General features: G+C 45.9%; 1 protein-coding gene across 7 annotated transcripts in view; it reads right to left on the bottom strand.

Annotated features, from left to right (window-relative positions):
- tenm1 (teneurin transmembrane protein 1) overlaps positions 1–25,235 on the bottom strand; it is a 1,669,493-nt gene that overhangs the window by 40,506 nt on the left and 1,603,752 nt on the right. For all 7 annotated transcript variants that reach the window (XM_078412545.1, XM_078412546.1, XM_078412547.1 and 4 more), the window contains 2 exons: positions 18,903–19,413; positions 6,052–6,224 (listed from right to left, as the gene is read on the bottom strand). In XM_078412545.1, the coding sequence (XP_078268671.1) occupies positions 6,052–6,224; positions 18,903–19,413 (684 nt within the window). The remainder of the gene's footprint in view (positions 1–6,051; positions 6,225–18,902; positions 19,414–25,235) is intronic.

The following is a 25,235-nucleotide window of genomic DNA, read 5'->3' as shown; positions in this document are numbered from 1 at the left end:
GCCTGATAACAGCTGGGAAGAAACTGTTTAGTCTAAACTAAACTAAATTTGCATTAATGATTTAGCTTTTGAAATTACAATCACTATTTCTAAACTTGGGGATGATGCCATTGGCAGGGGATAGTCAATATTATGCAGTCTACAACAAATTACAAGATGCTCAGTCATATTTTTCTTGAACAAATTTCCCACAGCTTTCATTGATCAATGCAAAAGTATGCCAATTTAGGCGATGGGCTGGGGTCGACAATACTGAGGAGGATTCCAACAAAAGAAAGGATGATTGAGTAAACTTGCGCGATGGGCAAATATTTGGCTCAAACAGTACTTCAACACAAATAAATAACAGGCCCAACATTTTGTGAGTAAAATTATTAGGTCGGCACAGTGACACAGTGGTAGAGTTGCTGCCTCACAGCGCCAGAGACCCGGGTTTCGATCCTGACTAAAGGGGTCTGTCTCTAAGGAGTTTGTACCTTCTTCCCGTGACCAGTGTGGGTTTTCTCCGAGATCTTCGGTTTCATCCCACACTCCAAAGACAGGTTAATTGGCCTGGTAAAAAATGTAAATTGTCCCTAATGTGTGTGGGATAGTGTTAGTGTGGAGGGATCGCTGGTCGGTGCGGACTCGGTGGGCCGAAGGGCCTCTAAACTAAGCTAAAAACTAAGAAAAATATGAAGGCCACTTGAGAGTCAAGGTGGGGGATATCTATAAATTCATCATCCATTATTTCAGCCACAGGTTAGCAAGATCAAAAAGAAACCTCACAACACCTGAGGTTACTTCAAGACGAATTCAATTGAAAGATATTGAAGGTACTTTAAACCCACAACAAACCTTGCATTCACCACAGAGCATATCATTTGAGGCATCAGTTTATGAAAAATATATAAATGTAGAATATATAAAAGTAATGGAAAGGCTTCGGAGAAGATTGTCAATAATGATACAAAAAAATGTAATCAGGAAAGGAAACTGGGCCTCTGTTCTCTTGAGAGAAGTTGCCTGAGGAATGACTTAATAGAGGTCTTTAAAATGGCATAAGATTTTGATGGAATGGGTACAAGGAGAATATATCCACTTCGGGAAAGAACCTAACCAAAGGCCATCAATATAAACTAATCACCAGGAAGGGAAAGTGCCTCAAGACTGATCAGAATGTGGAAGTCAACACCATTTGGAGTGGTTGAGGAAACTGGTAGATTCATTAAAGAGGAAACTGGTCAAACACACGAGGAGAAAGGAAATGGAGCACCATGTTAATAGGCTTCGACGAGGAAGTGACAGCTTAGAAATTCACGACTCCAGACAGTCAGAGGTGGCCCGGAAAGACAAAAAGTCCCTACAATTCCTTATTTCCACATTCCAATGTGACCCATTGTTTAGGAAGGAACTGTAGACTGGAGTAACAAAAAAAATACTGGAGTAACTCAACGGGTCAGGCAGCATCTCTGGAGAGAAGGAATGGGTGACGTTGTTTAGTTTAGTTTAGTTCAGAGATACAGCACGGAAACAGGCCCTTCGGTCCACTGAGTCTGCACCAACCAACGATCCCCACACATTAACACTATCCTACACTAAGGCCAATTTTTACAGTTATACCTAGCCAATCAACCTACAACCCTGTACGTCTTTGGAGTGTGGGAGGAAACCAAAGTTCTCGGAGAGAACCCACGCAAGTCACGGGGAGAACGTACATACTCCGTACAGACAAGCACTCACAGCCAGGATCGTACCCGGGTCTCTGGCGCTGAAAGAGACAGCAACTCTACTGCTGCGCCACCGTGGAAGAAATGGAATGACCCTTAAATAGCTGCTTGACTCCTGCAATGTGAATAAACCTAACTTGTGTTACTTATATGATCTCATTGAGAACAAGAGGACCCAGGTGAGGGGGGAAGAATTTAATAGGATCCTGAGGGGTAACTTTTTCGCGCAAAGAGTGGTCGGTGTATGGGACGAGATAGTTGAGGCAGGTACTATCGCAACGTTTAAGAAACACTTAGGCAGGTACATGGATAGGATACATTTAGAGGGAAATGGGCCAAATGCAGGCAGTTGTAGATGGGACATGTTGGTGGATGGGGACAAGTTGGGTGGGATCTAGTGTAGATGGGACATGTTGGTGGGTGGGGACAAGTGGGGACATCTAGTGTATATGGGACATGTTGGTGGGTGGGAACAAGTTGGGCCGAAGGGCCTGTTTCCACTCTGTAAGACTCTATGACAAAAAACCTTACTGATTGTGAATGATCAGCCATGATCACATTGTACGGCGGTGCTGGCTCGAAGGGCCGAATGGCCTACTCCTGCACCTATTGTCTATTGACCCTTCTTCAGACCCGAAACGTCACCTATTCCTTTTCTCCAGAGGTGCTGTCTGACCCGCTGAGTTACTCCAGATTTTTGTGTCTATCTTCAGACCTGTACCAATCTACTGTCCAAATAAAACTCGTTGACTCTATAACTATTGGAGAACAACATTTGGACGATCAAAGAGAAGCATGTCAGAAGGTTTTGCAAAAATCTTAATTAAACCTCACAGAAACCTGGTCTCAGTCAGTCTGCTGCTAATTGAACCAACGAGAACGATACTTTTAAAACCTCAGCAATGTTTCCAGCAGTTCCACTTCAGCCTTTCTAATTTGGCGTACTGCTTGCCTTAACCTGGGACAATTTAAATGCACATTTTAAATTGACTGATTGTCAGTAGATTGATTGATGAACAGACAGTTCTGCGGAATAATCTCCTACAGTCGCTCTCCAGAAGGTAGAATAGGTGTGACGATTGATAGGAATGACAGAGTTCTATTTTATTTGTGACACGCTATCCATCCATTGAGAGTATTGAGATGGAGAAAGATGAGCATAGAAACATAGAAATACATAGGAAAAATAGGTGCAGGAGTAGGACATTCAGCCCTTCGAGCCAGCACTGCCATTCAATATGATCATGGCTGAGTAGTGATTAGTACCCCGTTCCTGCTTTTTTCCCCATATCCTGTGATTCCTTTAGCCCTAAGAGGGGGCTCATGTTGTCGAGCTCCCCGTGGTGAGCCCTGTCAACTGGTCAGGCCAACGACAACAAACAGAGACAGCAGAAGCAGAAGCAGCTTCATAACTTCTGCTGCCTCAAACGCAAGAAGAAGCCCTAAGAGCTAAATCTAACTCTCTCTTGAAAACATCAAGCGCCCTGCACAATGAGAGATAGACAATAGACAATAGGTGCAGGAGGAGGCCATTCGGCCCTTCGAGCCAGCACCGCCATTCAATGTGATCATGGCTGATCATTCTCAATCAGAACCCCGTTCCTGCCTTCTCCCCATACCCCCTGACTCCGCTATCCTTAAGAGCTCCATCTAGCTCTCTCTTGAATGTATTCAGAGAATTGGCCTCCACTGCCCTCTGAGGCAGAGAATTCCACAGATTCACAACTCTCTGACTAAAAAAGTTTTTCCTCATCTCTGTTCTAAATGGCCTGCCCCTTATTCTTAAACTGTGGCCCCTGGTTCTGGACTCCCCCAACATTGGGAACATGTTTCCTGCCTCTAACATGTCCAACCCCTTAATAATCTTATACGTTTCGATAAGATCTCCTCTCATCCTTCTAAATTCCAGTGTATACAAGCCTAGTCGCTCCAGTCTTTCAACATATGACAGTCCCGCCATTCCGGGAATTAACCTAGTAAACCTACGCTGCACGCCCTCAATAACTAGAATATCCTTCCTCAAATTTGGAGACGATGGTTACCTTAGAAAAGTTTGTTTAGGAGGGAATTGCAGATCCTGGTTTAAACCGAAGATAGACACAAAAAGCTGGAGTAACTGTGGGTCAGACAGCACCGCTGGAGAAAAGGAATAGGTGACGCTTCAGTCCTGAAGAAGGGCCTCGACCCGAGACGTCACCTATCCCTTTTCTCCAGAGACTTTAGAAAAGTTGTTGACGATGAGACAAGAATTGAAAGGCTGGAGCGATTGGGCTTGTATACACTGGAATTTAGAAGGATGAGGGGGGATCTTATTGAAACATATAAGATAATTAGGGGATTGGACACATTAGAGGCAGGAAACATGTTCCCAATGTTGGGGGAGTCCAGAACAAGGGGCCACAGTTTAAGAATAAGGGGTAGGCCATTTAGAACGGAGATGAGGAAGAACTTTTTCAGTCAGAGAGTGGTGAAAGTGTGGAATTCTCTGCCTCAGAAGGCAGTGGAGGCCAGTTCGTTGGATGCTTTCAAGAGAGAGCTGGATAGAGCTCTTAAGGATAGCGGAGTGAGGGGGTATGGGGAGAAGGCAGGAACGGGGTACTGATTGAGAGTGATCAGCCATGATCGCATTGAATGGCGGTGCTGGCTCGAAGGGCTGAATGGCCTACACCTGCACCTATTGTCTATTGTCTATTGTCTATTGAAACTTCAAATTGGTGCCTGGTGTAATTTCTGGTTGTTAGAATTATGAAATGTTTACGGGGGAAGTTAAAGAAACGAATTACTCGGCATTTCATTAGGCAAAGATAATGTTTCATCCTATCGATATAAATGGTGAATATCAAGTCACAGCACAGTGTTGATAGCAAAACACAAAGTGCTGGAGTAACTCGGCAGGTCAGGCAGCATTGGTCTCCACCTAATGGATAGGTCATGTTTCGGCTCAGGTGTCCTCTTCTGAAGTCTGAGAAGGGTCCCGACCCGGAACATCACCTCTCCATGTTCTCCAGAGATGTTACCTGACCTGCAGAGTTACTCCAGCACTTCGTGTCCTTTCGAGAAAGTTATTTCTGTTCCTTACACTGCAAAGTCAGACTCTGAAATGTGCTCACACTTCAATTAGAAATAGTTTCATGAGCTGAAATGTGCGCACGGGGTTTAATGATGAAATGAGATAAACCTGCAAATGGGAATCCACTTTAAAATCCTACACAAGCATTATAAATTTGCAAACTCAAGAAAAGAATGACGAGGTACATTAGTTAAAAAAACAACATTACTGAAGCTGGAAAACAATATCTTGAGCAAAACACAAAGTGGAGGCACTCAGCTGTTCAGGCAACATCTGTGGAGGGAAGATAGACACAAAATGCTGGAGTAACTCAGCCAGACAGGCAGCATCTCTGGATAGAAGGAATGGGTGACGTTTCAGGTCGAGACCCTTCTTCATTCCATTCCTTCTATCCAGAGATGCTGCCTGTCCCGCTGAGTTACTCCAGCATTTTGGGTCTATCGTCAGTTTAAACCAGCATCTGCAATTCCTTCCTTCAACATCTGTGGAGGGAATCCATGCTCTCCAGAGATGCTGCATGATCTGCTGAATTACTCCAGCATTTGGTGTCCTTTTGTGTATTAACCAGCATCTGCAATTCTTTGTTTCTACATTCTAAGAATTGTCTTGAGTTGATTTCAAAGTTCAATTCAAATTGTACTTCACCACTTGAAATTCCAATTTTTGGCTCACCAAATTTAGTTAAGTTTTAATTCATAGTTTTTTGTTTTAGTTTTAACTTAGTTTATTGTCACGTGTGCCGAGGTGCAGTGAAAAGCTTCTGTTGCGTGCTAACTAGTCAGCGGAAAAACTGTACATGATTACATGTCCACAGTGTACAGATACACAGTATATGATCACGAGGGGAATAGATCGGGGTAAATGCACAGAGTCTCTAGGGGAATCGAGGGCCAGAGGACATTGGTTTAAGGTGAAAGGTTTAATAGGAATCTGAGGGGTAACTTTTTCACACAAAGGGTGGTGGGTGTATGGAATGAGCTGCAGAAGGAGGTAGTTGAGGCTGGGACTAACGCAAGGTTTAAGAAACAAGATAGGCAAGTGCATGGAAAGGACAGGTTTGGAGGAAAGCCCAGGCAGGTGGGACTAGTGCAGATGGGGACATGTTGGCCAGTGAGGGCAAGTTGGGCTGAAGAGCTTGTTTCCACACTGTATCACTCTATGATATGATACAAGTTAGCAATCAAATACAAAGTTGAAACAAACAAAAAAGAAACCAAATGTAATACATTTGCAGATAGGATTTAGGAGGCAATGAAAATGGTCTGTGTATACCTTGCCTGAATGTATAAGCTGCATTGGTGGCTGAGAAGTTGGTTGTAACAGCAAAGTTCTCTTTGTTCGATAGGTTTGCCTCCACTTGTACGGATTTGTCCACCTCGCTGTAGAAAGTACTGACCTGTCCAGTCGGAAACGTCACATTTGTCAGGTGGCCATCACTGTCATACCTGAGTAAAATAATACAAAGGTGTTAACGAAATAAATTAGATCAATAACGTATGTTGGCGCCGTACAAAGTCACCTTGTTAGAGAGAGTTCTCTGCCAGGGAAGAAAGGATTAAATATTAGAACATAGAACAGTACAGCCCAGCAACAGGCCCTTCGGCCCACAATGTCTATGCCGAACATAATGCCAAGACCATCTATATACTAAAACTCTCGTTTGTTTGTTCCTGAATTACAGCCAAAACGGTACATGGTAGCGCGGCGATTTTAGGCCCACCTGGCTCACCGTCATCGCTTTGATGCTAATGGAAGAAGTTTCATTGAAATCAGTGTTATATTTGAAAAGTTATTCACATTTTAAAGTTCAAATCTATCTCCTAGAGAGGGAGGGGGGAGCAAGGAGGGTGGGGGGAGGGAGGATAAGGGGGTTGAGGGTGGTGGAGTGGGGGGAGGGGGTGGGGGGGGGTGGAGGAAGGGAGGGAGGGGAGGGGGGTGGAGGAGGATGGAGTGGGGGGGGGGGAGGGGAGGGGGATGGGGGGAGGAGAGGGTGTTGCACCAATGCAGGAGAGGTTTGGGCGCAACGGGTCATCGTTAACCCCTCCCTTTTGGATTAAAAAGGGTTGTCTTCTATTAACTGACCATTGTCAAGCATCGTCACACGTCTAAACTGAATTGCATTCTATTATAATGAGATGACAAGCATTGGACTAGTGTGCCCTTTCTCCAGGGACTCAGGTGAAATCAGGTTGGATAATGTCATTCTTGGTTGCCTACCACTGAGGAATAAAGGTTAGGCCTTAAACAGGAAATATCAGCGGATGACGCTGAAGAACTTTTTTGACATCATTGTCAAGTCAAGTCAACTTTATTTGTCACATACATATACAAGATGTGCAGTGAAATGAAAGTGGCAACACCTGCGGATTGTGCTAAAACTACAAAACAGAATAGAAAAACCTTTAACACAAAAAATAAATAAATATAGTAAATTAGTCCCTGGTGATATAAGAGTTAACAGTCCTGATGGCCTGTGGGAAGAAACTCCGTCTCATCCCCTCTATTTTCACAGCGTGACAGCGGAGGCATTTGCCTGACCGTAGCAGCTGGAACAGTCCGTTGCTGGGGTGGTAGGTGTCCCCCATAATGTTGCTGGCTCTGGATCTGCACCTCCTGATGTATAGGTCCTGCAGGGGGGCGAGTGTAGTTCCCATAGTGAGTTCAGCCGAACGCACTACTCTCCGCAGAGCCTTCCTGTCCTGGGCAGAGCTGTTCCCAAACCAGATTGAGATGTTGCCGGACAAGATGCTTTCTACAGCCCCAGAGTAGAAGCACTGAAGGATCCTCAGAGAGACTCTGAATTTCCTCAGCTGACTGAGGTGGTAAAGGCGCTGCCTTGCCTTACTCACCAGTGCGGCAATGTGTGTTGTCCATGTCAGATCCTCTGTGATGTGGACATTGAAACCGTAGCATCAATTTAGTTTAGTTTTAGACACAGCCCATCGGACGCCCAAGTCCGCACCGACCAGCGATCCCCGCGCACTAACACTATCCTACACACACTAGGGACAATTTACAATTATACCAAGCTAACTAGCCTACAAACCTGTACGTCTTTGGAATGTGGGAGTTATTGGGGACTTCCTAAGCCTTCTAAGGAAGTCGGGGTGTTGGTGCACTTTCTTGGTCGTTGCTTCAATATGGGTGGTCCAGGAAAAGTTGTTGGTGATATTGACTCCTAAAGCTTTCAACTATCTCTACTTCGGTGCCGTCAGTGTATTCCGTCAGGGCACGTGTACCGCTTTGCTTCCTGAAATCGATCACTATCTCCTTTGTCTTGCTAACATTGAGAGAAAGGTTGTTGCTTAGAGATACAATGCGAAAAACAGACCCTTCGGACCACCGAGTCTGTGCCAACCAGCGATCCCCACGCACTAGTACTATCCTACGTACACCAGGGACTATTTACAATTATACCAAGCCAATTAACCTACAAACCTGCATGTCTTTGGAGTGTGGGACGACACTGGAGAAAACCCACGCGGGTCACGGGCAGAACGTATAAACTCCGTACAGATTGCACCCGTAGTCAGGATCGAACCCGGGTCTCTGAAGCTGTGAGGCAGCAACCTTACCACTGCATGGATTCGACTTAACCGTCTTGGCAAAGGTAAACATTTGAAATCCACCCCCTCTCTTAGAAATGCAGGAGCTATTTTACAACCATTTTTCTTTAAGTGCACAGAGATGTAATGCTGAGGCTCTACAAGACGTCGGTCAGGCCACATTTAGAGCATTGTGAGCAAATTTGGGCCCCATATCCGAGGAAGGATGTGTTAGCTGCGGAAAGGGTCCAGAGGAGGTTTACACAAATGATTCCAAGAATGAGTGGGTTAGTGTATGATGAGCGTTTGACAGCACTGGGCTTCCACTCCCTGGAGTTTAGAAGGTTGAGGGGGGACCTCATTGAAACTTACAGAATAATGAAAGGCATAGATAGAGTGGATGTGGAAAGGATGTTTCCACTGGTGGCAGAGACTAGGACCAGAGGTCACAGCCTCAGAATTAAAAGGCGCTCTTTTAGAAAGGAGGTGAGGAGGAACTTCTTTAGTCAGAGGGTAGTTAATCTGTGGAATTCGTTGCCACAGAGGGCTGTGGAGGTCAAATCAGTGGATATTTTTAAGGCAGAGATAGACAAATTCTTGATTAGAACAGGTGTGAAGGGTTATGGGGAGAAGGCAGGAAAATGGGATTAGGAGGCAGAGATCAGCCATGACTGAATGCGGAGTGGACTCGATGGGCCGAATGGCCTAATTCTACTCCTACAACTTGTGAACTTGTTTTATTTTAGTCTTATTTTCCCATTTGTTTGTTTGTTAGACCATAGCCAATGACCATTCAAGTTAGCCGACTATGCAGTATTGAACACAGTCACTTCAGAGTGTTTTGGGATAACTTGATCCAGGCAGCCAGCTATTGTTCAATCTATTCAAGCGAGTCCAACGTGTGTGCATTTGCCAAGAAGATCTGGAGAAGTAAGCAAGAGTCCTTGTCAAGGTTCACTTTGAGTAGCTGCCTAACAGAGGACTCTGATCCTCTTCCAACCACAACTACTGTATCTGCTGTTCCAGATGTGGACTCCTGAATATCGGCGAGACCAAGCGCAGGCTCGCCGATCGTTTCGCTGAACACCTCCGCTCAGTCCACCTAGACCTACCTGATCTCCCGGTTGCCAAACACTTTAACTCCCCCTCCCATTCCCACACTGACCTTTCTGGCCTGGCCCTCCTCCATTGTTAGAGTGAGGCCCAGCGCAAATCGGAGGAACAACACCTCATATTTTGCTTGGGCAGCTTACACCCCAGCGGTAGGAGTTTTGATTTCTCTAACTTCAAGTAACCCTTGCTTTCCCCTTCTCTCCGTCCCTCCCTCACCCTTGTTCTCCGACTAGTTTCATTGCCTTCCGATTAATTTTGCAGATTGTATGCCTCCTTTTCACATTCCCTTCAGCTAACAATGAACTAGTCTACATTTCCTTAGCAGCATCTGCTTTGATCTGTCATTTTCACACCTTACCCCTCCATATCTCTAGCCTCCCTCTCCCCTGAGTCAGTCTGAAGAAGGGTCTTGACCCGAAACGTCGCCCATTCCTTCGCTCTAGAGTTGCTGCCTGTCCCGCTGAGTTACTCTAGCATTTTGTGTCTATCTTCGGTTTAAACCAGCACCTACACATTATGGGCCCAAGGGCCTGTCCCTGTGCTGTCCTGATCCATGTTCTATGTTCTTCCTTGGAAAGCACTGGGCTGTGGATAATCCTACCAAAGATTCACCTCAATTCCCAAAGAGGATAGCAGGAGGCACTCTGCCAGAGCTGTCACTGTCCTTGTGATGTCCTTGCACTAATGAGGCATCCCAGGACAACACCCGAAGAAAGTAAGGGAATAGAGATAAAAATCAGAATGGTGAATGACACACAGGGGAACTTGAAACTGATGATGTTGTCACGATGCTGTTATCCTTGTTATCCTTATCCTCTCAATGGAAGTGAGAGCAGGGAAGAAGATGCTGATGTAGTAATTTTGGTGAGCTGCTGGTCAGGCCTGTACCCTGAAGGATTCACTTATTATGTGTAGGCCCGACTCATTATGCAGGGGATGAATATTTCATATCACGTAAGGGCTGCACGGTGGCGCAGCGGTAGAGTTGCTGCCCGACAGCGGTAGTAGCGCCGGAGACCCGGATTCGATCCCGACTACGGGCGCCGTCTGTACGGAGTTTGTACGTTCTCCCCGTGACCTGCATGGGTTTTCTCCGAGATCTTCGGTTTCCTCCCACACTCCGAAGACGTACAGGTTTGTAGGTTAATTGGCTTGTTAAATGTAAAACTTGTCCTGAATGTGTGCGGATGGTGTTAGTATGTGGGGATCGCTGGTCGGCACGGACCAGGTGGGCCTGTTTCCACGCTGTATCTATAAACTAAACTAAACTGAAAGCATTTGCCAAACAAATTGAACTATCGTGGATGGTATCATTGCCACTGGCTATGTTCAGGTGGGTGATAAATATTCCACAGATCAGGAGACATGAGGAATTGCAGATGGCTGGAATCTTCAGCAAACACACAATGAGCTGTGGAGTAGCTTAGCGGGTCAGGCAGCATCTGTGGAGGGAATAGGTAGTTGATGTTTTGGTTCGGGACCCTTCATCATAAAGGTATGTCTATTCCTTATGCCCCACAAGGATAGAAACAACGAAACATAGAAAATAGATGCCGGAGTAGGCCATTCGGCCCTTCGAGCCAGCACCGCCCTTTAATATGATTAAGGCTGATCATCCAAAATCAGTACCCCGTTCCTGCTTTCTCCCCATGTCCCTTGATTCCGTTAGCCCTAAGACCTATAACTAACTCTCTCTTGAAAACATCCAGTGAATTGGCCTCCACTGCCTTCTGTGGCAGAAAATTCCACAGATTCACAACTCTCTGGGTGAAAACGTTTTTTCTCATCTCAGTCCTAAATGGCCTACCCCTTATTCTTAAACTGTGTGTATCCTGGTTCTGGACTCCTCCAACATCGGGAAAATATTTCCTGCATCTAGCCTGTCCAATCCCTTAAGAATTCTATATGGAGAGCCTACCACACCCTTCCAATCATAGTCATAGAATGACGTGGTGTAGAAACAGGCCCTTCGGCCCAACTTGCCCACACCGCCCAACAATGTCCCCTATGTCCCATCTACACTTGTCCCATCTTCCCACGTTTGGCCCATATCCCCCTAAACCTATCCCATCCACATACCTGTCCACATGTATCTTAAACATAGCAGTAGTACATGCCTCAACTACCTCCTCCTGCAACCTGTTCGAAAGCTCAATCATTGTAGCATGCACACCTTCCTCAGTAGCTGAACAGTTTTAAGGAAAGGTAGAGATGATTTTTGGCATGGCTTCTTTGCCATGCCAGACCTTGTACTTCTTTCTCATCTGGTGAACATGCAATCGGTTTAGTTTAGTTGAGACATAGGGCACGGAAACAGGCCTTTCGGCCCATTGAGTATGTGCCTGCCAGGCAGCACCCCATACACCAGCTCTATCACACACACCAGGGACAATTTACAATCTTCTCCAAAGTCAATGAACCTCCAAACCTGTACGCCATTGGAGTGTGGGAGGAAACCAGAGGCAGAGCACCCGGAGAAAACGCGCGCAGGTCACGGGGAGAACGTACAAACTTCGTACAGACAGCACCCGTGGTCAGGATCAAACCCGGGTCTACTGCTGTGTCATCGTGCCGCGCTTTCTTTAGTTTTGCAAAATTTCTTCTTGCAATGCTGGTCATTTAATATTGAAGGAGAAGCTATTGCATTCCCCCGGGGGGCATGATGATTGCAACCACTGTTTGGGTCAGTAGAGAGCTATCCTGCACTCTGCCTGTGACTGCAGGAGAAAGACGTCTAATCCTTTAATTACATTTTTAATTAACTGTTGAGCCTTCACTGTTATTAACAGCTAGTCTTCAATGTGTATACTATCAGACTTATGATTCAGAACAATGTGGTTTAGTTTAGGGTGGCTACGGTGGCGCAGCGGTAGAGTTGCTGCTTTACAGCGCTTTCAGAGTCCCGGGTTCGATTCCGACTAAGGGGGCTGTCTGTACGGAGTTTGTTCGTTCTCCCCATGACCTGCGTCCCACACTCCAAAGACATACAGGTATGTAGGTTAATTGGCTTAGTATATGTGTAAAAACAAATTGTCCCTAGTGTGTGTAGGATAGTATTAATGTGCGGGGATCGCTGGTCGGTGCGGACTCGGTGGGCCGAAGGGCCTGTTTCCGCGCTGTATCTCTACACTAAACTAAACTTTTAAGTGTGGAAACACGCTCTTCGGCCCACCTAGTCCATACCGACCAACAATCACCTGTACACTAGTTCTATGTTATCCCAGTTCCCCAAACCTACACACTAGGGACGATTTACAGAGGCTGACTAACCTACAAACTCTTACCACTTTGGGATGTGGGAGGAAAACGGAGCACCCGAGAAAAACCCACACCGTCACAGGGAGGATGTACAAACTGTTCAGACAGTGCCTATGGTCAGGATCGAACCTGTGTTTCTGGCATTGTAAGGCAGCAACTCTACCTCTATGCCACTCTGCCCCTCTGGTAGTGGACTTCCCTGGGCATGGCACTCTTGATGGCATTCAGAGAAAAAAATTATTCTGGGCGTCACGAAAACCTTCACTAGCCTTTCTGGCATTGCACAGACTAATTTCTAAACTTGCCTTTTCAAATGTTAATAAGTATGGTAGGAGAGACATTTGGCTTTGCTCAACGGCATCAGTTGAGCATAAGATCATAAAATCATAAGATCCTAAGGTGCAGGAGCGGAACTAGGCCATTCGGTCCATCGAGTCAATTCCACCATATGATCACCATGATCACATTGAATGGCGGTGCTGGCTCGAAGGGCCGAATGGCCTCCTCCTGCACCTATTGTCTATTGTCTATTGTCTATCTACTTTTCCCTTTCAACACCGTTTTCCTGCCTTTTCCCCATAAAGCTTTGATGCTGTTATTAACCAAGGAACATCCTTGGAGTACACTGGACTATCAGCAATTTGTTGTATTCCTCGCCCAACATTCAACATGAGGAACACAGCATTGCTGATATTCTGCCCAATTCACCAGAGTGAATAGAGCTTAATTTCTGCTTTAGTAAATCCAAACATTTCGTGAAGAAAGACACAAAAAGCTGGAGTAACTCAGCGGGACAGGCAGCATCTCTGGAGAGAAGGAATGGGTGAAGTTTCGGGTCGAGACCCTTCTTCGATCCTCGATCCAAAACGTCACCTATTCCTTTTCTCCAGAGATGCTGTCTGGCCCGTTGAGTTACGCAAGCTTTTTGATGTCTTTCTTCTGTTGAAACCAGTCTGCACAATAGGTTCTGCAATGGGCATTCTGGACACCAGAGGGCGCAGTGGACTGTGGTCTCCATTGATTAGAGAACTCCATTGTAAGATATGACAATAGACCGGGAATAATTCTCATTGAAATAAATATCACGATTGAATGTACAATGTGCAACAGGAAATGTCCAATCATGTATTGCAAGAAAAATGAAAGATGGTTGTAAATTAAGCTCCATCCAAAACCACAAGAAATTGCAGAGAATTGTGAACGCAGCCCAGACCATCACACAAACCAACCTCCCTTCCATTGATTCCATTTACACCTCACGCTGCCTCGGCAAGGCCAGCAGTATAGTCAACCCTGGCCACTCAATCGGATCATCTTTAATCAGACTTGACTAGGCTTTATCTTGCACTAAATGTTATTCCTTTCATCCTATATCTGTACTTTGTGGATGGCTTGATTGTAATCATGTCTAGTCTTTCTTTCCGCTGACTGGATAGAGTCATTGAGTGATACAGTGTGGAAACGGGTCCTTCGGCCCAACTTGCCCATACTGGCCAACATGTCCCAGCTACACTAATCCCACCTTCCTGAGTTTGGTCCATATCCCTTCAAACCTGTTCTATCCATGTACCTGCCTAACTGTTTCTTAAACATTGGGATAGTCCCTGCCTCAACTACCTCCTCTGGCAGCTTGTTCCATACACCCACCACCCTTTGTATGAAAAAGTTTCCCCTCAGATTCCTATTAAATCTTTCCCCCTTCACCTTAAACCTATGTCCTCTGGTCCCCAATTCACCTACTCTAAGCAAGACTCTGTGCATCTACTCAATCTATTCCTCTCATGATTTTATACACCTCTATGAGATTACATTACCCCCTCATTCTCCTGCGCTCCAGGGAAAAGAATTCCAGCCGACTCAACCTCTCCCTATTGCTCGGACCATCTAGACCTGGCAACATCCTTTTAAATCTTCTCTGTACCCTTTCTAGCTTGATAACATCTTTCCTACTGTATAACACGGTGCCCAGAACTGAACACACAGTACTGATAGCACACAACAAGATGTTGAGCGAAGCGATCGCCGAGCCTGCGTTTGGTTTCGCCGATGTAAATAAGTTGACATCTGGAGCAGCGGATGCAATAGATGAGGTTGGAGGAGGTGCAGGTGAACCTCTGTCTCACCTGGAAAGACTGTTTGGGTCCTTGGATGGAGTTGAGGGGGGAGGTAAAGGGACAGGTGTTGCATCTCCTGCGGTTGCAGGGGAAAGTGCCCGGGGATGGGGTGGTTTGGGTGGGAAGGGACAAGTGGACCAGGGAGTTACGGAGGGAACGGTCTCTGCGGAACGCAGAGAGGGGAGGGGATGGGAAGATATGGCCAGTGGTGGGGTCCCATTGTAGGTGACGGAAATGTTGGTGGATGATATGTTGGATCCGCTGGCTGGTGGGGTGGAAGGTGAGAACGAGGGGGATTCTGTCCTTGTTGCGAGTGGGGGGAGGGGGAGCAAGAGCGGAGCTGCGGGATGTAGAAGAGACCCTAGTGAGAGCCTCATCTATAATGGAGGAGTGGAAGCCCCGTTTCCTGAGGTACAAGCCAGTTTCCTATGGTGGAAATGTCAAAGAGGGCACAGCTTAAAGATGAAAGGGCAAAGTTTAAAGGAGATGTATGGAGTGAGTTTTTTCCCCAACAATACAGGATACAATTCTCACCTTCCACCCCACCAGCCAGCGGATAAGGAGAAATTTCTTTAGTCAGAGGTGAATCGGTGGAATTCTTTGCCACAGAAGGCTGTGGAGGCCAAGTCAGTGGATATTTTTAAGGCAGAGATAGATAGATTCTTGATTGGTGGATGCCTGTAATGTGCTGCAAAAGTTGTGTTGGAGGCTGACACAACAGTGGCATCGAAGAGGATTTTAGATGGGCACATGGTAGTGTAAAGTATGGATATGGATCATTCTTTGACTCTGTTGACGCTGAGGCTCTATAAGATGCTTGTAAAGCCACATTTGGAATATCGTGAGTAGTTTTGGGCACAATATCTGAGGAAGGGTGTGTTGGCTCTGGAGAGGGTCCAGAGGAGGTTTACAAGAATGATCCCAGGAACGAGTAGGTTAAACAATGATGAGCGTTTGTCGGCACTGGGCCTGTACTTGCTGGAGTTTAGAAGAATGAGGGGGGACTTTATTGAAACATACAGAATAGTGAAAGGCTTGGATAGAGTGGATGTGGAGAGGATGTTTCCACTGGTGGAAGAGCCTAGAACTAGAGGTCATAGCCTCAGAATTAAAGGTTGTTTTAGGAAGGAGATAAGGAGACATTTCTTTAGTCAGAGGTGAATCGGTGGAATTCTTTGCCACAGAAGGCTGTGGAGGCCAAGTCAGTCGATATTTTTAAGGCAGAGATAGATAGATTCTTGATTGGTACAGGTATCAGAGGTTATGGGGAGAAGGCAGGAGAATAGGGTTAGGAGGGAGAGATAGATCAGCCATGATTGAATGGTGGAGTAGACTCGATGGGCCAAATGGCCTAATTCTACTCCTATCCCTTTTGACCTTATGACCTTGTGAGTACGTGGATGAGATTGGTTTATCCTGACATCCTGTTCAGCATAGGCATTGTGGGCTGAAGGGCCTTTTCCTGTACTGTACAGACCACTGCTTTCTCCCCCACTCTCCCACCATTTTCCTCAAAAGTTGCCTTAATCTACACACCTGTACGTCTTTGAAGTGTGGGAGGAAACCGAAGATCTCAGAGAAAACCCCGCAGGTCATAGGGAGAACGTACAAACTCCGTACAGACAACACCCGTAGTCGGGATCAAACCCGGGTCTCCGGCGCTGCCCCCTTGCCACCCTTGGCACAGGAGTGGAGTAAAATGTTGTAAACACTACGTTACATTGAATGTATGTACAGCCTCTGAGAACGTCAGAAGAATTTTTTTGCCCAGTACCTGTTTTGTATATATTTTTTACTCTGTATACATTTTATTTTGATAAAACAAAATTCTCCCATGCCGACCAAACATGCCCCACGTACACTCGTCACACCTGCCGGCTTTAGAGCCCTTATTCCTCTAAACCTCTCCTATCCATGTACCTGTACAATTTTAAAAGCTGTTGTAGTACCTGCCTCCACTACCTCCTCTGGCAGCTCGTTCCATATGACCATCACACAATCATTATTTTAATCTGACTTTTGGGGCTTGTTTAGCCATTTGTGATGCTTTATTAGTTTAGTTCAAAAACACAGTGTGGAAACAGGCCCTTCAAGTCAAGTCCGTGCTGACCAACGATATCCTGTACACTAGTTCTATCTTGCACACTATTTTACAGAAGCCAATTAACCTCCAAACCTGTAGGTGTGTAGGATGAAACTGGAGCACCTGGAAAAAACCCACGCAGGTCACAGGGAGAACGTACGAACTCCATAGAGAGAGCACCCGCAGTCAGGATCGAACCTGGGTCTCTGACGCTGTAAGGCAGCAACTCTACCGCTGCGCCATCGTGCCGATAAAAATGATGAAAAGACGTGAAGATAACCATGGAGCAGAAATAAGTAAGAACTGGGCTCACCATGTTCTTAATGCACGTAGTTAAAAGGATGAGTAAAAGGGGAAAGATAGACACTGGAGTAACTCAGAGGGTCAGGCAGCACCCCTGGAGAACATGGATAGGCACAAAGTGCTGGAGTAACTCAGCGGGTCAGGCAGCATCCCTGGAGAACATGGAGAGGTGACGTTTCGGGTCGGAACCCTTCGACAGATGGACTGATTAGAATAACGAATTGAGTGAAAGGGGAAGATTTATGTTCTGATTTTAAAGGAAGGGCTACAATTTGCTTTTGAGATTGTGCGAGATCAACTGTTGAGTGCTGGCTGGCTGATAGCCGTGAGTTTGAATGGAGATGTAGCAGACGTTGACAGTGCCTGGGCATGAATGACAGGTTATGAGATAGTCTAGCAGCCCCCAGCACAAGCCGCCTGGCTCCGATGATTGAAGGACATGCACACGCGTGGTTTGGTGTCAACTGATGGATCGCCCTGAGCACAAATGGCCAGCTGCCAGAGATTTGACAGCACCAGCGCTAAAATGCTATCAACCCCAAGGGGGCGACGTATGATAGCCCCCAAAATGGGTGAGGGGTTTTGGTGCATGATTAACGCAATTGACTGATTGCAATTCAGGCAGCAAGACAACCTGATGCTGCTTACTCATTGATGGCATTGAAGACTTTGTTGTTTTTTTGCTCTGGTATTGGGGTTATTGATTAATTGATCTTTTTGTTTGTTTGGGTAGTGTGGATGTGGAGAGGATGTTTTCACTAGTGGGAGTGTCAAGGACCAGCGGTAAAATTGTCAGTTGTCAATAGACAATAGGTGCAGGAGGAGGCCATTCGGCCCTTCGAGCCAGCACCGCCATTCAATGTGATCTTGGCCGATCATTCTCAATCAGTACCCCGTTCCTGCCTTCTCCCCATACCCCCTGACTCCGCTATCCTTAAGAGCTCTATCTAACTCTCTCTTGAATGCATTCAGAGAATTGGCCTCCACTGCCTTCTGAGGCAGAGAATTCCACAGATTCACAACTCTCTGACTGAAAAAGTTTTTCCTCATCTCAATTCTGAATGGCCTACCCCGTATTCTTAAACTGTGGCCCCTTGTTCTGGACTCCCCCAACATTGGGAACATGTTTCCTGCCTCTAACGTGTCCAACCCCTTAATAATCTTATACATTTCGATAAGATCTCCTCTCATCCTTCTAAATTCCAGTGTATACAAGCCTAGTCGCTCCAGTCTTTCAACATATGACAGTCCCGCCATTCCGGGAATTAACCTAGTAAACCTACGCTGCACGCCCTCAATAGCAAGTGTGTAGGATAGTGTTAGCTTACGGGGTGATCGCTGGTCCCCGAAGGCCCTGTTTCTGCGCTGTATCTCTAAAGTCTAAAGTAAACATGGACAGGTGACGTTTTGGGTCGGGAGTCTGAATGAGAGTCCCAACCTGAGATGTCACCTCTCCGTGTTCTCCATGGATGCTGCCTGACCCAACGAGTTATTCCAGCATTTTGTGTCTTTCCTTGGTAAACCAGCATCTGCAGTTCCTTGCTTGTTCCCTCACCTTCCAAACTAGGTTCAAAATTAACCCTCGTCGGTCAATGATAATATTTTATAATTTAACTGATTGTACTTTAGTGTTTAACATTGCTCACCATATTAAGTACATTTAATAAACCAAAATCAATAATGTAAGTAGCATTATTATCAGCTTACTCGTAAACTGTTGTCCATCCATTTTCATTGTTCTTTGTTGCCAACAGGCCGGTGTTGCCATGGTAGGTGAGCATGGCCAGGTCATTGCCGTAGGTGGATACCCTTTTCAAGGCTCCGTTGTTGCTGATAGTCAACCAGTACACTTGCCCCCCAGGCACCACGAGCCAGAGGGGTGCCCCGTTGGCATCACGGCGGATGTGGAGGGAGTTGCCGTTGTTGCCGGAGATGGTGCTGACGTCTCCGTTGTTGTTGTAGCTGAAGTTGTAGATGTAATCGCCCGTTATCAGGTTCAAGGTGTTCAGGTGAGTCCCGTTGACATTGAAGAGGTACAGCTCCTGGTCGGCGGGCGAGGCCACCTCGTACAGGTTGGAGCGGCTGTAGCGGGGTTTATTCCGGGTCACTGCACGGATACGGATGTTGGCAAGGTCCGCTATGTACAGGGTTCCGTCCGGAGATACAGCCAGGGAGGTCGGTGTCTTCAGTTTGCCATCCTTGGCATAGCCACCATCACCTGGAACAAAGGGGATACGGCTTCATTAATAACATGTGCAGGACCTACACAGTGAGTGGTAGGACTCTGGGGAGTTTTATACAGAGATACAGCGTGGAAACAGGCCCTTTGGCCCACCGGGTCCACACCGACCAGCAATGCCCGCATATTAACGCACTATCTAACGCACACTTGGGACAATTTACATTTATACCAAGCCAATTCACCTACAAACCTTCACGTCTTTGGAGTGTGGGAGGAAACTGAAGATCTCGGAGTAAACCCGGGGCGGTCACGGGGAGAATGTACAAGGCAGCACCCATAGTCGGCATTGAACCCGGGTCTCTGGTGCTGAAAGTGCTGTAAGGCAGCAACTATACTGATGCGCCACCATGTTGTAGAGCAGAGGGATCTAGGAGTGCAGGCGCATGGTTCCTTGAAGGTGGAGTCACAGGTAGATAGGATTGTCAAAAAGGCTTTTGGCACATTGGCCTTCATCAGTCAAAGTATTGAGTATAGAATTGTGGAGGTCATGTTGCAGTTATATAAGATGTTGGTGAGGCCGCATTTAGAGTATTGTGTTTAGGTTTAGTCACCTTGTTATAGGAAAGATGTTGTTGAGCTGGAAAGGGTGCAGAGAAGATTTACGAAGATGTTGCCAGGACCCGTGGGCCTAAGCTATAGGGAGAGGTTGGGCAAGCTAGGTCTTTATTCCTTGGAGCGCAGGAGGATGAGGGGTGATCTTATAGAGGTGTATTGATAAGATCATGAGAGGAACAGATAAGGTACGTGCACAGAAGATAGACACAAGATGCTGGAGTAACTCAGCGGGACAGGCAGCATCTCTGGAGAGAAGGAATGGGTGACGTTTCGGGTCGAGACCCTTCTTCATCTGATGGTAAATGCACAGGGCCTTTTACCCAGAGGAGGGGAGTCAGGAATCAGAGGACATGGGTTTAAGGTGAGAGGGGTCCCTGGGTTTTCTGCAAGGTCTTCGGTTTCCTCCCACACTCCAAAGACATACAGGTTTGTAGGTTAATTACCTTGGTATAAATGTAAAATTATTCCTATTGTGCAGTGTTAATGTGTGCCACTGTGTTGCCCTTGATTTGATTCAAAGCTTCCCTCCTTTTATGCCTCCTTTACGAAATTATGATGTAAGAGTTTTATAAATATCATTTTCAGTTTGGGAAAGTGCAGTGCGGTGTGGCGGTGAGTACAAGTGTTTATCACCAGTGGCCAGGTCTCTGCTGAAAGTCTCAGCGGTAAGCAGGTTATCTCTCAGCTTATTGAAATTTTCTGATAAGTCTCAACCAAAACCGATCCGGTTACCATCATAATCCTTGGCTGCAGCTCAACTTTCCCCTGGTGACTCAGGTTCATCTGCTAACTGAACAAAGATCAAGCAAGTCTTCCGGTGAAGTTGGCTTTGTGCCATTCATAGGGTCACCCAAACAGCCCAGTATCTTTTGTATTACATGTTGTTTAGTTTAGAGATAAGGCCCTGTCCCACTTAGGCGATCTTTTTGGCGACTGCCGGCGACTGTCAAAGTCGTAGCGGATCGCCAAACTTTTCTTTCACCCGACGACAATGACCGCGACAATGCCGAGTCAGGTCGAGATTACAGCGACTTCGGAAACATCGGGAAAATTCCCACGCTGTCAATGCTTCTCCGGCGTCCTGATTTTCGCTGAAATCACTGACAAGTCGGTAAGTACTTGAGAGTTTTGAACTATAACACCTTGTATGGGTTAGTTAAAAACCAAGCTTCCCTGTAACAAGGAATAAACTGGATTTACTTCCAGTTTACTAATAGTTGTATTTAATTTTTTTTTTTTTTAAAGTGGTTCAGTGTATTTTTGTGAAAAGTGTGTGGGCATTCTTTGAAAATGTACAGGAGATGCATATCTGGTTTCTGGGTTGCATATCTGGGCTGGGAGCCCACTTTAAATGTAATGGCTGATGGCCATAAACATCGCGAAAATTCCCACACTTACCTGACCGTCAAACTGTCACCTCCAATCTACCTGTCAAATGTCCTGACGGTAAATAAACTGGTTAAACACAAGCATTTTATGGTATTTTGAAATGACTTTATGTATTTTAATATTAGGTGCTTCTAAATGCATCTAAGAGAACCTATCAAAACTGGGGATGGCAGGCGACAGTGCCCGCAATAAGCAACGATACCTGGCGACAAGACAGCTGTCGCCGAGAGATTTCAAGCCATTTGATTTCTCAGCGACGCGCCGAGATCCACTACGATCTTTGGAAGATTCCTCACGATCATGCCCGTGACACCCCGGCGAACTGTCGACGACAGCCTAGTCGCCGGCAGTCACCTTAAAATCGCCTAAGTGGGACAGGACCTTCACAACATGCAAACGGGCCCTTTGGCCCACCGAGTCCCTGCCGACCATCGATCACCCGTTCACAATCCTTCTTTTGTTATCCCACTTTCTCGTCCACTCCCTACCCACGAGGGTCCATTTACAGAGGGCCAATTAACCTACAAACCCACACGTCTTTTTGGATGTGGGAGGGAAACAGAGCACCCGGAGTAGGTGAATCGAGGACCAGGGGACATAACGTAGGTTTAACGTGAAGGGGAAGAGATTGAATAGAAATCTGAGGGGTAACTTTTTCCACACAAAGGGTGGTGGGTGTATGGGGCTAGCTGTCAGAAGAAGTCGTTGAGGCTGGGACTAGCCCAACGTTTGAGAAACAGTTATAGTCAGGTCCATGGATAGGACAGGTTTAGAGGGATATGGGCCAAACGCGGGCTGGTAGGACTAGTGTAGCTGTGACATGTTGGTCAGTGGGGCAAGTTGGGCCAAAGAGCCTGACTATGATTCTATGACCCAGAGAAAACCCTCGAGGCCACAGGGAGAACGTGCAAACTCCACACAGACAGCACCCAAGGTCGGGACGGAACCTGGGTCTCTGACGCTGTAAGGCAGCAGCTCTCAAAAAATGAACAAAGAATCCTTAAGTTTGCAAAATAAATCTTCTATATTTCAATAGACCAGGTTTTGCCATCAGCAGTAAGATAACTGTGCTGATACTGATCACAGGACTAAGTTTCCCTTCATCTTATTGCCCCCATCTATCTTGTCTCCCGCTGCCTGAGAACTTGCTGAATGAAGCCAACTCCAAACTCAGTAGATGGATTTTGCTGTACGGCAAGAACTTTAGTTTAGCTTTAGTTTTTAGTTTTAGAGATACAGCGTGGAAACAGGCCCATAGGCCCACCGAGTCCGCACCAACCAGCAATTCCCACACATTAACACTCCCCTGCACACACTGAGCACAGTTTTACATTTTATTGCAAGCCAATTAGCCTACAAAGCTGTACGTCTTTGGAGTGTGGGAGGAAAGCAAAGATCTCGGAGAAAGCCCGCGCGGGTCACGGGGAGAACTTACAAACTCGGTACAGAAAAGCACCCTTGGTCAGGTTCAAACCTGGGTCTCTGCCGCTGTAAGGCAGCAACTCTACCGCTGCACCACCCTGCCTTCACTTATATATGAACATCCTGCCATCCACCAACAAAATAACTTGGGATTATTCTGTGCCCGTCAGGCCATGGCCCTTGTCTCAGCAGGCTGTCAAATCTGAATCTTTCTGAGCACGTTTTGGATGTAGTAAAATTATTCAAAAACATTTCAAGGCTCCTTGCACCTCTCCTTGAAACATTTGCTGAAAATAATACTTTTTCACTGTTTATCCCACCTAAACCTGTCAGGATTCTGTTCATCTCCATCAAATCTTCTTGACTCGAGGAGAACAAATCCTGCTTCTCAAGTCTACATTTCATCACTGAAATCTTTAATCCCTGGAGCCATTCTGGCAAATCCTCTCGAGCTACCTAGCCTGATACAAGCTACCTAAAATTCACTGATAGAATTGGATCTTGTGTATAGTTTAGTTGTCTTGTCTTGTTGATACTGCACCGACCGCCGCTGTTGGACTATAAACGTGCAGTCCCTCATGCATGCAGTTGCAGATTTAAAATTTAGTGTTTGCAAGCAACAGTTTAAAAGATTTACTATCAGCAGCAGATTTTATATGCGGTGGCAAAGGATTCCAAACAGGGATGGTTCTGGGGTGCAGCTAGTAGCGGAAACAGTCTTTGTTGGGCTTGATGGTTAAATAATTCAAGGATCGGTTTAGTGGAGTTCCTGGTCTATTGTTCCGACTCTATGAAAGATGGGCAATGTTGGATGGAGCTAATGAGTGGTTTCGAGATACAGCATGGAAACGGGCCCTTCGGCACACAGAGTCCACACCAACCAACAATCATGTGTACACCAGTTCCATCTTACACCAGTTTCACATCTCACACACAGGGGGAAATATACACAAGCCAATTAACCTACAAAATGAACGTCTTTGGAATGTGAGAGGAAACCGGAGCACCTGGAGAAAACTCACAAGGTCACGGGGAGAATGTACAAGCTCCGTACAGACTGCACCTTTACTCAGAACTAAATATTTGAATTTCATGAGGAGCACATTGAATCTGTGCAAGACTTGACAGTTTCATGCCAGTCATTTATAACAAACAACAGCTCTGCATCTCAAGAAACATCTACTATTTGATTCTGACGGCTATTTAGCTTCAATTTCCCTCCCCTCTTCTTTCAGTCTACAGGGACCTGATGTGAAACGTCACCCATCCTTTCTCGTCAGAGATGCTGCCTGACCCACTAAGTTACTCCAGCACTTTGTGTCTATCTGACCCTGACGTGAGAGGACGCTGGTGCTATTTGTTCGCCGCTTCTCCGTCAGGACAGTTCGTTTGTTTGTTTTTATGTCTTGACTGTTTTGTAAAGCGTCTTTGAGCATTTAGAAAAGCGCTATAAAAAATAAATGTTTATTATTATATTATTATATCTTCGGTTTTCTACCAGCATCTGCAGTTCCTTTCTACACAAAGAATGCACACTTAGCTTGGAGACACCTACAAGGTGCTATTCTCCACGATAAAGGGGGAAAAAAATAGAAAGAAAATTTGAGAAAATTTAAAATTATGAACAATAATCGAAAGTTTGCAGAAACAAGGAACTGCAAGTGCCGGTTTACAAAAAAAGACACAAGGTGCTGGGGTAACTCAGTGGGCCAGAGATGCTGCCTGACCCGCTGAGTTACTCCAGCACTTTGTGTCCTTAATCGAAAGTTTGTGTTGGTTTTCACAAAAAAAGAATTATCTCAACGGCCTGCCACATAACATCTGTTAATTTTTTTAACAGATTTTTATAATCTGATTTATAGCAAAATCATCATTCCCATCATGGACGTTGCAGTTGAATTGTCAATTATAGGTTATTACACCATAGACAGGTTGCTGCAAGGAATGTTAATGACAGAGTAAGAGCTTCAACAGGCAAAGCCTGCCAGGCAACCTCTTTGTTACGTGAAGCGATACTGAGGAACATCAAGTTCCTTCCTCCTCCAACATTGAAGACAACATGAATAAATTTCTCCTGGACGAAAAGTCAGTTGTTTAATCTGCATCATTAATATATTCGGAGAGATAAGTTGCTTAAAAAATAAACTGGGAGATGGTGATGTGTGATTAACCCACATCCATTACTTTGAATCCAGGCATCTTTCCATCTTTTCTACCCAAGCTGTTCACCAGCTTATTGCCTCAGCAGTTTGATCAATGTTGTGCGTGGCTAACTCTGATTAAAGCGAGCTCACACTCTATTCATCACGTGCATCATGGCTGCTGCAGGTTTAGTTTAGTTTAGTTTAGTTTAGAAATGCAGCAGGGAAAGAGGCCCTTCGGCCCACCGAGTCCGTGCCGACCAACGATCTCCCGCACATTAACACTATCCT

The sequence above is a fragment of the Rhinoraja longicauda genome, chromosome 15 (assembly GCF_053455715.1).
Source record: "Rhinoraja longicauda isolate Sanriku21f chromosome 15, sRhiLon1.1, whole genome shotgun sequence".
NCBI classification, from domain to species: Eukaryota; Metazoa; Chordata; class Chondrichthyes; order Rajiformes; family Arhynchobatidae; genus Rhinoraja; species Rhinoraja longicauda.
Note: the sequence above shows the minus strand (reverse complement) of the source record. Positions and strands in the feature narration are given on the sequence as shown.